The sequence below is a fragment of the Centruroides vittatus genome, unplaced genomic scaffold (genome assembly GCF_030686945.1).
Source record: "Centruroides vittatus isolate TY-2023 unplaced genomic scaffold, ASM3068694v2 scaffold_450, whole genome shotgun sequence".
Classification (NCBI taxonomy): domain Eukaryota; kingdom Metazoa; phylum Arthropoda; class Arachnida; order Scorpiones; family Buthidae; genus Centruroides; species Centruroides vittatus.
Window position 1 is genome coordinate 2778819 of NW_027122709.1, and position 14060 is coordinate 2792878.

At 25.6% G+C, this 14060-nt stretch overlaps 1 protein-coding gene across 2 annotated transcripts in view; it reads left to right on the top strand.

Moving 5' to 3' along the window:
• The window catches only part of ema (C-type lectin domain containing ema), a 60591-nt gene that overhangs the window by 14876 nt on the left and 31655 nt on the right, over positions 1-14060 (top strand). For both annotated transcript variants that reach the window (XM_067287319.1, XM_067287320.1), the window contains exons 4-10: positions 4479-4546; positions 5853-5933; positions 6414-6519; positions 6596-6719; positions 6804-6993; positions 10578-10628; positions 13245-13355. In XM_067287319.1, coding sequence (XP_067143420.1) covers positions 4479-4546; positions 5853-5933; positions 6414-6519; positions 6596-6719; positions 6804-6993; positions 10578-10628; positions 13245-13355 — 731 coding nt within the window. The remainder of the gene's footprint in view (positions 1-4478; positions 4547-5852; positions 5934-6413; positions 6520-6595; positions 6720-6803; positions 6994-10577; positions 10629-13244; positions 13356-14060) is intronic.

Consider the following 14060-nt stretch of genomic DNA (forward strand, 5'->3'; position numbering starts at 1 on the left):
TATTGATATTGATTTTGCACATACATAACAATTAGAGAATGCTGATAACTTTCTGTACTATAAAATTATCGGGTCAGTCATGTTGTTTTTTTTATAAGTTTTAATAGATCTTATTAACACAAAAAATTATTTAATCCAATATATAATGTTCCTGATTAAATATGACATTTTCTCGTTGATTTACAAGTTTTTCAATGTCTTTCTTATAAAAATCATCTAATTTTGATTCAAAAAAAATTTCTGTATGCTTCTGAATAGCTTCTTTTAAATTATAACTTTTTAATTAAGGCTGTTTTAAAGGGATTGAAAAGGGTGGTAATCTGTAGGTATCCTGGGGCTATAAGAGAGATGAGAGAGAACTTCCCAATTAAGCTCTTAATTTTTGTTGGGTGGCTATTGCAACCTGCAACAAAGTAACATTCTTCCTGTTTGTCAAATAGACATTTTTCTTGAAGTTTTTTAAATTGCTGGCAGCGTCAGGTAGCATTTATTTCATTTGGATTAAACAACTTACAGTGCACTATTCCTCTCATATCCCACCACACATACTGCAACACCTTTTTAAGCATGAAGATCATATTTTGGTTCTGGACCTGAAATAGACTTCTCATCTTCATTACTATTCTATCCAGAAATGGGATTTGCTCTTATATATTAAGAAGTCAAATGTATACAGATAAGCAGTTCAGATGATTCTTTTCAGTAAGGTCCTGTAGAACCCATATCCTATGTTTATTTATCTTTTCTAGCTGATGTAACTGCCTAATTAGTGTTGGTTGAGATACTCCAAATTTTTCTGCAATTTCTTGTGTAGATAGTTTCAGGTCAGAATTCCACTGTTGCAGCAATTTTATAATCAACACTGACATTTCCTTACATTCAAGGCTTCACTGCCATACACACTACATATGTTGTTTGTAACTATAACTGCAGCATTATCTTTTATAAATTTGTATAACATTACATGTCTTAAATGTTCTTCTGAGAAGTTGATTTTTATTGAAACTAATAACTTCACTTTCTAAAAAATAATCAAAAACCACTATGAAAATTATTATTAAAACCATTATGTAATTAACAAACTAGATCATTTGGGCCAATTTGTGTAATTTTCAAGTTACACCTACAGCATAAAAACAAGTCAGAAAAAATGATTCAACCCAATATATAGTTTTTTTTTAATCATTCATCTAATATTTAATGTAATATTACTCTGGGATGGTAGTGTTGTTATTATTGATTTGTTTGTATTTTTAATATTTGTGTGTATTTATACCATTATTATTATGTTTGGTTTAGTGGGTTATACTCAGTTGACACCAGTGTCTGTGTACTCTGCCGAACCAGAGTCAAGGCATAGCAACCAAAACAAAACTAAAATAAGTGTGTCAGTGTCAGTGTCAGTATTCAGAAATTTCCTAATAATATGGCATGTATTCAATACAGTGGCCTTCTGTAGTGTGATGTATGTATTTCTATTCAATTGTAATGGTCTCAGGCTTTTGTGTAGTGTGTGTGGTATCGCACCTGTAGAGGAGAGAACAACAGGTACAATAAGCACCCTATCCATCCAGTCTTATTTCCTAGGTGAGTTCTGTGTACTTGCTGACTTTTTCAGTGAATGTGTTTTGTACATTGTGAGTGTTTGAAATGGATAGGTCTATAATGTATGTGATTTCATTGTATTTGTCAATGAGTGTGGTGTCTGGTCTGTTGTTGTAATTGTTTTATCTGTGATTACGGCTCTGTCGTAGTACATTTTGTGCGTGTTGTTTTCCAATACTGCCTGTGGAATGTATTTGTAGTATGGTTCATGGATGTCTACTAATTTGTGTTTCTTTGCAAGCTCTTGATGAATTACATTTGCTACTTTATTATTATTATTAATTTAAATTTAAATCATATATATTTTATAATTTTACATTTTCTTTTTGTCTAAGTTCTGTATTCCAATCAGTTTGAGCTGAGAACAGGTGGAAAAGAGAGCTGAAAATATTACTTAATTATTTTGCTTTCAGAATTAAGTAGATTTTTAATTATATATTCTAATTATCAGTGTAAGTTTTGTTTATTTAAAGGATAATTATGTTGTTTTAGATCATATATGCATTCTCTTACAGAAAAAGAATGAATTGTTAATTACATACTGGTTATTTAAAACAACTTATTTAATTGAACATTAAGTAAATAAATATGTATAAAGTTAGTTAATTTTTATACATAACTTTCTTTAGTGTAGTTGATAACATTAAAAAATTTTTTAAAACTAACTTTTATTAAATCTTTCTTACATTCAAGGCTTCAAGGTTTATGTTCAATATTAAATCTTTCTTCATAAAAAAAAATATATAGATCATTATCACATATATGAGAAAAGTGTGTCTATGTGTGCATGTATGCATATATATATATATATATATATAAACTGTAATTATTGTATATTTAAATATGTAAAAAGAAAATAGATTACATTTTATGACATCAGATTTGATTATAATAATGAGATATTATGTGGGAGAAAATTATTTGAACATGAGATCTGCATTTTCAAGTGAACCGCTCTGGCTGAATGCCAAGACATTGACGTTCTCTAATATAGTAGTATGACCTTGGACAACCACTGGGAGAAGGAAGAGGAAGACTGCATGTTTGTGACATACTATTACTCTATTAGTGTTTTCGTAGAAAATTCATCAACAAAGCGTCATATAGCAGACACGCAAAGGGTTAATTTATTAAAACCAAATTCCTCATAAATGAGATTGATTCATTCAGTTTGATTTGTTTTGTTAAAAATATTTTTCAATGTAAACAAATTTGTCTTAATGCTTATTTCAGAAAGTAAAATAATTCTAGGTGCTGAAAAATTTTGTAAATTTTTAAATAAATTTATAGCTATCTGAATCATTTTATACATTTTGTTTATAGTTTTAAATTGAAAGAAAAAATGTGTTTTAACAGAATTATGTCTTTTTAGAGTTTCCTTTGGTTTACAGAATAATGGTTATAAAATCTCTCAATAAAACATTATAGCATGTACAATCTAATCTGTAATTAGATTGTAATACTGTAGTGTTGGTTGACTTTTAAAGTTTTCAGTTGTTATTAAGAGTACTCAACCAAAACCTTTATTATAAGGAATAAAATTTTATCTGAAATATTGTTCAATTTATTTTAATTAAGTACAGTAGAGAGTCGTTAATCCGAACCCCGGTAATCCGAATCGCCGGTTATTCGAATGATTTTCAGTCGGACTATGTCGTGACGAATCGAATGTTTTTGATACTATATTTACTTCTAAAGTATAATTTTCATGTTTTTATATTCTTCAATATATTTATTTTGTTTGTACAAAATAAAGAAATAATTTTTAACAATACGATAGCCTTGATTATTATTATAAAAATTTTCCTTAGGCTTAAAATCGACGAAAATTCAACACGAAGCGACGCGCAACGGAGAAAAATTTGAACATCGGACAGGTTAATATATTTTTTCGTACATAATCGGTTATCCGAACAAATCACTAATCCGAACATCCCCAGTCCCCAATTGATTCGGATTAACGACTCTCTACTGTATTTTTATTGAGAATTTATATATCCTTTCTTTTCTTTCATTAATTTCAGTTATGAGTTTAGATATTCAATTTTATTTTACTTATTATTATTCAATGATTTGTTGCCTTCTGTTAATTTGGCTAAAGCAGAACAAGCTGTCTAATTTGAAACTATTTCATCAAGTTTAATTTTTTCACTAATTTTTCACTTTCTTAAATTTCCAATTTGTAATGCTAATTAATTCTTTGAGAAAAAACATACTGAAGTGTTTAATAAACGAATTTTATTATTGATATTTTAATTATTATTAATATTAAATTTTATTATATTATAATTGCAATAAAAAAAGTAATTATGGAAATGATTTTTATCAATTTTGTTTGGAATGCACGAGTTAAATATAAATAAATACAGTGAACTCCCATATAATGTGTTCCCCTGTATCACATTACAAGGGAACACATATAACACAATGAATTCTTATGATACAACAACTTTACGCTTGCATAAAATCGTCTGTTAATGCATATCTTGTATAATGCAATTTCCTATAATGCGGAATGTATCCTCGCATTGTACACGAGTCTGCTGTACTTAGAATTTTATTTTGTAAAAAATAATAAATAAAATTTGATATCTAAATTTATTATAATGAACATTTTAGTGATCAAAATTGATAAATGATATTTTTATTTCTATTATATATATATATAAATTTATTTTCAAATGACAACTGCCTGTTTTTGCTTTTTACTGCTGACAGTATATAAAACTCTTGTTGTCTAGAAATAATCATCAAATAGTGTTTAGAATATATGTATATTATTTTTAGTTAATATATAATTTTGTATTTGTTGAAAGATTTTTTGCGCATTCAACTAAGTTTTTAGTGATTATTATCATTATTATTATTTTCAGATTATCTTTTATCCAATAATCATGTGAATTCAATTATTGTACATAAGTTTGATTTTTCTGATGAAGAGGTAAATAAATGCATTTATTATTTATTGTTAATAATATAAATTAATTTTAATTATAAATAATAGTTTGAAATATCTAAATATTTTCAAACTATTTATTATATACAATAAAATCCCAGTTAAGTGAGGCTCTGCATTATGCAAGGGTGAATAAACTGTAAAAGACTTTTTAAAGAAAAGTTCAAATGATGATATGTATTAATATTCTTTTTTTCTGTTAACTTGTATGTAAGATGAACCATTCATATTAATTAAAATTTAACTATAATAATATAAATTTTTATTCTTAAAACTGTTGTATGATCTTAGATATACATTAAATGATGTAAAAAATATTGTTCTTACAATGAAAGTTACTAAGATGTTTAAAAAAAGTGATACCATGTAAATCTTTTATAACTTATTTGTAATTTTTAATCAGAATGATTCTAGCTGTCTGTTTTATTTAAAATACCATCAGTCTACACTACCTCAGGTAATTGAGGTTTTACTGCATTAGTAAAGTTATATATTATGTATAATTTTGCTAATTTATCCTAGAAAACAAATCCATAATAAGTGAAGCGTATTTACCAAGTTCAGATTGTCATTTCTGAAATATGATAAGTCTTGGTTTATTGATAATTATCCAGATATGATCTAGGCAATAAAATTTGTTGAGGAACAACTGTTTAAGATCTTTATTTTTATTGTGCAAAAGCTTATTATTTAAGAAAAAACTGAGAATTTATTGTTTCTTTATGAAAAAGACATTAACTGTAAAAAATTTTTGTTTTTCTTTTTATTAAGGCCAGCATTCTGTACAGGTATAAGCATTAATATAACTATTACTTGTTGTTAACAGTAACATTTTATATTGCTAATAATGTCTGAACGGCTAAGTCTGAAAAATTCCATAATTCTGAATATCTCTGCTCTTAATGATGATGGATTAAAGGTATTCTGTGTGTTATTTTCAAAATAATTTTTGCCACCAAGTTGTCAAATACTGCTTTTGGTCCAGCTCCAATGTTGAACAATGTTTAACGTTGCTATTTGATGCCAGTGCCATGCCGTGCCAAGTTAGCCACTAGCCAGAGTTTGACTATAAACTGGATAATATTCTTGTTAACTCCAGTGGTGGCTAGCTACCTTGAAACTCCATGTTGGACTAAAAACCAGCCTTTATATTTTCACATATCTCTCATGTGTATATGTTTCATTTCTTAGTATTGTTATTTGTAAATCTAATTTCAACATTTGTTTAAATCTAATGTTTGATATAAGATGTTTTAAAATATGAAAAATATAATTCTTTTTTCTTTTGTAGGTTATGGCTTATTATATATCGTTTTTGAAAACATTATCTTTAAAGCTTAATACTCATACAATTCACTTCTTTTATAATGAGGTATGTATTTTTTTTATAATAATATACTTATATCATAAACTAAATTATAATTTTTAGGTTTTTTTTACCATTAATACATTTTGCTTCATTGCTTTGTTTTTAGAATAAATTAACTTAATATCTAATTATAAGTTTTTAGACTGTATATAATAAATATTATGATGATCATATTTTTAATCATAAATCAAACTTAATCTGCTAAAGATATAATTTACATTACCTTTACATATTAAAATATAATAGTCTTCAAATTGTCATTCATTTCTTTTACTAAAAGTGGTTATGAAAGCTTTCTTCATTGGCTAGAATGAGATCATATTCAATAACAATGTATCAGATCACATTGCCATCAAATAGAATGATTGCATTCCAATATTCAGATATGTTTAATAAATGTGTATAAAATTAAATTTTGATTTTTTTTTTGTCAATTGATTATTAAAACTGTTTAAACTTAATTTTTTATTTAAATTTTTTTAGCATACAAATGATTTTCCATTGTATACAGAAGCTATCAAGTTCTTCAATCATGGTGAAAGTATGGTTCGAATTGCTGTTCGCACACTCACACTAAATGTTTTTAAAGGTAAAGGCTGTTAAGTTATTTAAAAAATTATTATAATAAAATGTTACTAAGATTTTTAAATATTTTAAAAATAAAGTGGATGATAAAGCAATGTTAAAATTTATTCGAGACAAAACTGCTGCACCTTATTTTTCCAATCTTGTTTGGTTTATTGGCAACCATGTGTTAGAGTTAGATTCTTGCGTCAGAAAAGATGCGGAGTAAGTAATCATGCATTTAATGTTGTGTGATGTTTATAATTATATAACATATTTTCATAAAATTTCATTTTACATCCAATTTAGTCATCAAAGTTATACAAGACTAGCAGATTTAGTAGCAGAACATTTAGACCATCTACATTATCTCAATGATATTTTGTGTCTTCAAATTGAAGCTTTGAATGAAGTTTTAACTGATCATCTATTAAATAGACTTCTTATACCACTTTATGTATATTCTTTAACTAAAAGAAGGCGGCATTCACAAATTGAAGTATAAATTTTGATTTATATTTTTTTAAATCACAATTGTCTTACTAATCCAAACAAGTTAATGGTGCGAGTATAAATAACTTGTTGAATTACTCAAGTTTTGAAAATATAAAGTATTTTATTGCATAAATAATTAAATTAGATCATTATAATATCAGAAAAATTCAATTTATGAACTTAAACTTATGACTATTAGACTTCCAAAGTTTTAAATATAGAAAATTATACATAAAATTTATTAGTTCTGTTCTTAATTTAAACATTTATTTTTAGAATGGAATGCAAAATTTATTTTTATAATGGAAATGTTTTTTTAGAATGGAATTAATAATAATGTATAATTTTGAGCATAAAACTCTGATGACTCTTTCATATAACTGATTTATAAATTTAAAATTAATTGAAATGGCTTTCTTAACATTATAAAAGATTATTGGCATAAATTGAAATACTTGAATATAACAGAATTTGATCATAAAAATATATAAATGTTATAATTTATCTTATTTTATTTATAAGCACTATGTTAATGTCTATATAAATGATATATTATTTGAATGATTATTAAACATTTTCATCAAATGATAATTATAGAAGAACATAAATTTGAATGTTGTTATAATTTCTTTTAAAATCTTTCATATGAGGAAAATTACTAACAAAAAATATATCAATAAAAAAAATATGCAATGTAAAATGAAAGCTTAAATCTTGGTTTGCAAGCTTTTATTAAGAATGTTTTCAAATACAGTTTAACCCGATTATAATGTCATCGGATGTAACGATAACCCTAATATAATGTCAAATTTTTATCGGTCCCATGATTTTACTATACTAGATAATGTTAAAAAACCCACATGTAACGACATAAAACCCTGTTTTAACATCATATTTGAAGCACTCCCAAATTTACAAAATTAGATTACATAATATTTTTTTTGTTAAATAAAAATGTGTGTTCAGTCCTAGGGTCAGAGTCCACTTCCTAGAACGACTGTGGGTGGTGCTCTCTCCACCTGACTTTGGTGGGTTGAAATTTGCCACTTTTAAACAACGTGACGATCGGTTATTATGTACTCATTTTTAAATTACTTTACGCTAAATTTTTAAATAATATTCTATTATTTTTAATATAACATATTATATCAAATAGTTTATAAAGAAATAATTGAATTACAGTAGAGCATCAATTATCCGACTCAATTGGGGACTGGGGTTGGTCGGATAACCGAAAAGTATGAAAAAATACATTATTAGTATAGTGTATTAGGTCTGGTTTAAATACTAGCCTCCCTTTCATGGTCGAGCCAGTGCTGCCAGCTAAAACATGCAAAAATTTAACAAAAATAATATTAAAATAGCCAAGACATAACCAAATATTGTAGCGCCACATCACTAGCGGACATTTGAATTTGCCGACTAGAACGCGGTCAGTTAACCGATAAGTCGGTTAATCGAGGGTCGGATAATTGATGCTCTACTGTATTTTTAATTGGCATACATTAATTTAACCTTTTCTTGCCTTTTGATTCGACATTATTCTCAAAACCAGAAGTTTCACCATTATTGAAACTTGAGACAAATAGAAATTTCTTATAAAATGTAATTTTTGAAATTTTTAATTATGTAAACTTAGACATAATAATGTAAATAAAGTGTATTTAAAACATGTAGTTTGCATTTTTATACATATGATAATAAATTATTACTATCATAATAGATACAGTATACTGTATTACCATTAAGAAATAATTTTACGGTAATACATGCGATGTAAAATTAGAATGGAGTTTATAATAGATTCTTAAACACACTTGGTACTTTTTATCAGACTGAAATTATGACCCTGCAGATAACGACACTCGGTTATAACATCAAAAAATTGCCGGTCCCATGGATGATGTTATAATGGGTTAAACTGTATATGCATTGATTCATTATTAATTAAAAGTTAAAACTAATTTCTTAGTCAAAGAAATTTCTAACGTTTGATATTGGATAAATGTTTTGACAGTCTTCTCTCAGTTTTAGATTCTACTTGTATTTGAATAGTTTAAGAAGTTGAAATGATTAAACTGAATTTGGAACTTTTTCAAAAATATTTACAATTAAGTAGGTGGTGACATTTGTAAAATTCATATCGTATTTTACGGACTATAAGATGCACTTTAATTTTTAAGCAATTTTTTTAAAAAAATACCTATAAGACGCTACGGACTATAAGATGCAACTGAATTTTGGAGGCAATTTTTCGAAGAAAAAAGTGCGTCTTATAGTCCGTAAAATACGGTAATTGTTCTTAGAGCTTTTCTGCTTTTTTGATAATTGGTTATAATGAAACAGATTTTTATTATGTTAATGCTTGTACTTGTGGATCTACCTTTTTGTTCTTTTGTTTATTACTCTGTTTTGATCTGCTACTATAAAAGCTTTTTAATCCTTATGATAAAAGCAGGGAATATAATGGACATAAGATGGAGGTTTCTTCCCATTTGACTATTATCTTTAGATTGTATTCTGCTAATGATGTGTTTTTATTCAAGCATATATGATATTTGTTCTTTGATATGGTTTTCTAATGGTTTTACTGTACTTCCTTTGTATATAGAAGATATCTATGTAAACAAGTGAATTTCATACTACAGAAATTCATAAACTGTAATTAAAGAAATAAAATAAATTTAGTTAGAAAACTGTTAATGAAAAGTAAAAACTAAATTTGTATAAAAAGAGTATGATTGAACACAAAAGTAAAATAAAAAAAATTGAGTAACAACTTGAAGTTGAGTTGTGTTTTAAATCAAATTATCTAATTTTCAATGTTGTTTGTTTAACTATTATAACAATGGAATACTATAGCTATTAGTTATTAATATGAATATTTAGATATTTATAATGAAAAATTAAATAAATTCTGGATGATATATTTGTAAACCAGAGAGATAATTTTAAACATTTATACTGTAGGTTTTCTTTTATGATCTAAATTAACTATCTTATTTACTCTCAAAGCCAGCATTAGCAATTTCCTTCATGCATTTAACATTTCTTCTTCTACAATTTTATTAAACAGTTTCATTAATAATCAATTCTTTTATCTTCCTGCTTCTTCCAAAATTATATTGGTACTTTTATAAATTATTAAACAGAAGAGTTTTTGTTTTGTTAATTGATTATCTATTACATTTCTAAAAAGTTGAAATATCTATTCTGTCATTTTGACGTTTGGAGACACTTATTTCCAATTCTTTCTTTTAGTGATTTGGTGATAAACATTTTATTGAAATGTATTTTTGGTCAACTGTATAATGATTTACAATAAAAATTTAAATTATTTATTGGAATTGAATTCTAATTTATTATTTACTCATTTAGATATAACTGATTGATTAAAAAGTTATATAATAAAAAGTAATCAGTTTTAAGTATTTTAAAATTTATGGATATTTCGATTATAAAGTTTGGATTAGTAATAGCTTTGTGATTTACATTTATTAATTTTATATATTTCTAAAATTTATATTACTTAAAAAGTTTTAAATTTTATTTTAAATAAAAATTAAAAATATAAATTTTAATTTTTAGGATGACAGACCACATGTTAGCAGTGTTGTGTCTCTATTTCTTTTATCTCAGGTAATGTTTCCACTTTATAAAATAAATTTGTATATTTGACATAAAAAATGTACATAAATTTTTAATTATTTTATTTATATCTGTCAAAATATTTCTCTATTTCTACAATATTAAATTACTTTCAGTTATCAGTTTATTTTTCTTTTATAAATATTTACATTATGCAACCAGATGCAAAGTGTTGGCTTTTAAAATGTATCTTTATTGTAGTTTCTTGTGTTTATAACATGGTCTTGCATGGCAGTCATGAACCCTTCCATCTCTCTAAAGAGGAATGAGTCACCAACACTTTGACTTGGTGTTTGTAGTGTAGATTTATAATTTCTGTGCAGCCTCATTCTCCCTCTTTAAAAGTCAGTCTTTCAATGGACAACTTGAAGTGGTGTTTGTTGTGTTTTGTTAATGTTGTTTGTGTTTTCTTTTGAAGTTATTCTAGTATAAATCCAGATAAATATGTCCATGCTGAAGTACATACATGTTGATTTTAGTAAACACTAATGAATACAAGAAAAACTGGATGAAAGTACTATACTGAACAAAAATATCACCAGGAGTCCAACAATGAAAAAGATTTTTAAAAATAAACAAATATTTTTTACCATTTTTAACAGTTCAGAATACATAATTTAAAATTGATAGAACATGACATTGCTGTGCATCTGGAACTGTATGCATGCTTGTTGATTGCTTTAAATGTATGTTTTGCATTCACTTGTGTTGTTAGTTTTGAGTTTAATCTGCTGTTTTATTCTTTTGTTAGTCTTTGCATTATTTGTATGTGTTCTGTGAGTTTAGCCTGTTGGAAACTTAAATATTTGTATACTTTGCTCTCATCTACAGATTTAATGATGTCTCCATTTATGAGTGCATAATCATTTTTCTTCAGGATTACTTTTTCTATGTGAAGTGTTCTTCATTTGTTTAGGCCAAATTTCTTTTGAATGTCATTGGAGTAACTTTTAATAAATGGTTTTAGCTGTGCTTGTGTAGATGCATAGAATTTAATGTCATCCAACTACAGAAGAGGAGATAATATGGTATTGTGTTATTTTGTTGTGTTTGATGCTATATCTATATTTACTATTGTTTAACATATTGGATAGAGGATTTAAGACCAGTCGTGTAACCAGAAAAACACTAAGTAGAGTTAATGAGTCTTTCTGGAAAATGCCTTGTCTTATGAGTATTTGGTTATGAGTGTGGGATGCTGTCAAATGCCTTCTTGTAATCTGTGTGTACTACATGTAGTTTTTTAAAGAAGGTATATTTACATATATAAATTTTAAAAAACTTTCAAAAGAAAATTCACTCTAAAAATAATAAATATGATTAAATTACACTGATCTTTTCAACAGTCCTTTTTTTTTATTATTAAAAAGATCTCTGAACTCTTGTATACTAGAGCTTTCATGTTGTTGTGTGTTTCTATCACTGAAGAGGAACTGTTAAATAATACAGTTTGAAATGCATACATCTCTTCAATAATAAAAAAAGGACTGTTAAAAAGATCAGTGTAATTTAATCATATTTATTATTTAAAGTGAATTTTCTTTTGAAAGTTTTTTAAAATTTATATGTATAAATATATTTTTAAAAAATATATTTTACTTGATCTCTGGAATTTACAAATATTACATGTAGGTTTCTGTTGTGTGTTTGTTGTAGAATGACTGAAACTATGAGTAAATGTTCTTTGAGTCCCATATGATTTCTAAGATAGCTTTTGTTACTCTGTGAGAATGTTGTGTTGTTCTATGCAATTGTATATTTTGTTTGTAATGTTTAAAGTGAGTATTTTGTAAAGTATAGTAAGGCATGCAGTTAGTTTGGGTCTCTGATAATGTTTTTGAGTTTCATGTATTTGATGTCCCATGCAAGAAATTTTAACATGTTTTGTGTATTGTTGATTGTATGTGTAAAATATTCAGCTAGTTCCTAGTGCAGAGATGCAAATTTTTTACCAGAAACTGTGAATTTGTCTGCAGATTACATAATGTCAATTAAATATAATCTTGATGTGAAATAAAATGATATTTTTGAATTATGATTATCTTTTATTAATATGTAATTTGAAATATAATAGAAAAATTTTACACCAATTTTATTTATTATCATCAAAATTAAAGTAGCAAGAAATATATATTTGTTTATTTGATTAATTCAACAATTATTAATTATTATTATTACTTATATGTTACAATTCTTGTCCTTATTAATAATGTATTACATAAAGAAAACAGTTTGAGGGTACTTTTAATAATTAAAGACAAATTCATAGTGTATCAATTAAAAAACGAAATAAATTATATTTAGAATAATTTAACAATATATCTAATTAAACTACATGTGACAAACTGTCAGTTAACACTCATCAAATCTATGTAACAATTGCTTGAACTAAACTATAATATATAAAATACTTGTTTTCATTTAAATAAACATTACAATAAAATAGTAGTAATAAAATAAATAGTAAACTAATATAAATGTTAATGTAATTAATTAATTTCCAAATACATATATTAAAGTTACTCTCTAAAATACAAATATATTTTATGTATTATAGTTTGAAAATAATTTGAATTTAATGAATTTTATTATTATTTTATCTTACAGGTTTTTCTTATTATATCACATCATCCATTGGTACAACAGTTAGCATTTATCATTCTGAATAGAACCATGACGGTTTTCTCAAGTCAAAAACATGAACTTTCTTCATTAAAGGTAAGTTTATCATTAAAAAAATTTTAAATAATTTATTTTTGTAATAAATAGATTTAAATATAAAATAATAATTTTGTATATGCCCTATTTAATTTGAATGATAACTATTATTTTAGTAAATAAATTTAAATAATAAATATTAATCTTTATAGTATATGTAAACAAAGGAAAATTTTGTCTTTACTTATATAAATAATACATGCGTTATTTATATTGAATAATTATGTACAAAAGGATAGCATTTATAGAAAATACTGCAAAAAGTGAGAGAAATTTAGTATTAATTTTATTGTGGGAATTACAAAAATAGAATTTTCTAAATTATTTTGATCTGTACAATATTCCATAAATTTTTACATATATATTGTTAGGACTGAAGAGGCAATTTTTATTGAGTTAATTTAATATTTGAGGTTAAAAGTGTTTGGAACTTAGGACACAAAACAGAAGCATGAGAGAGGAAGATTCAAATCAAAAATTCAGTAAAACAAATGTTCTGTCTTGGAATGTCAGAAAAATAAAACATTTTTAGAGAGGGTTTGAAGTGAAGACAAAGTTGTGTTGTCAGGTTTTGAGAAAGTATTATTCTTTGTCAAAGTTCTTTGAATTTGTAAAGTCCTAGTATGGGGATCATATACACCAAGAAGTGTTGGACTTTAGATTAGTTTAGATTACAGTAGTTTGATGTCAGAAATTTAACAGTGG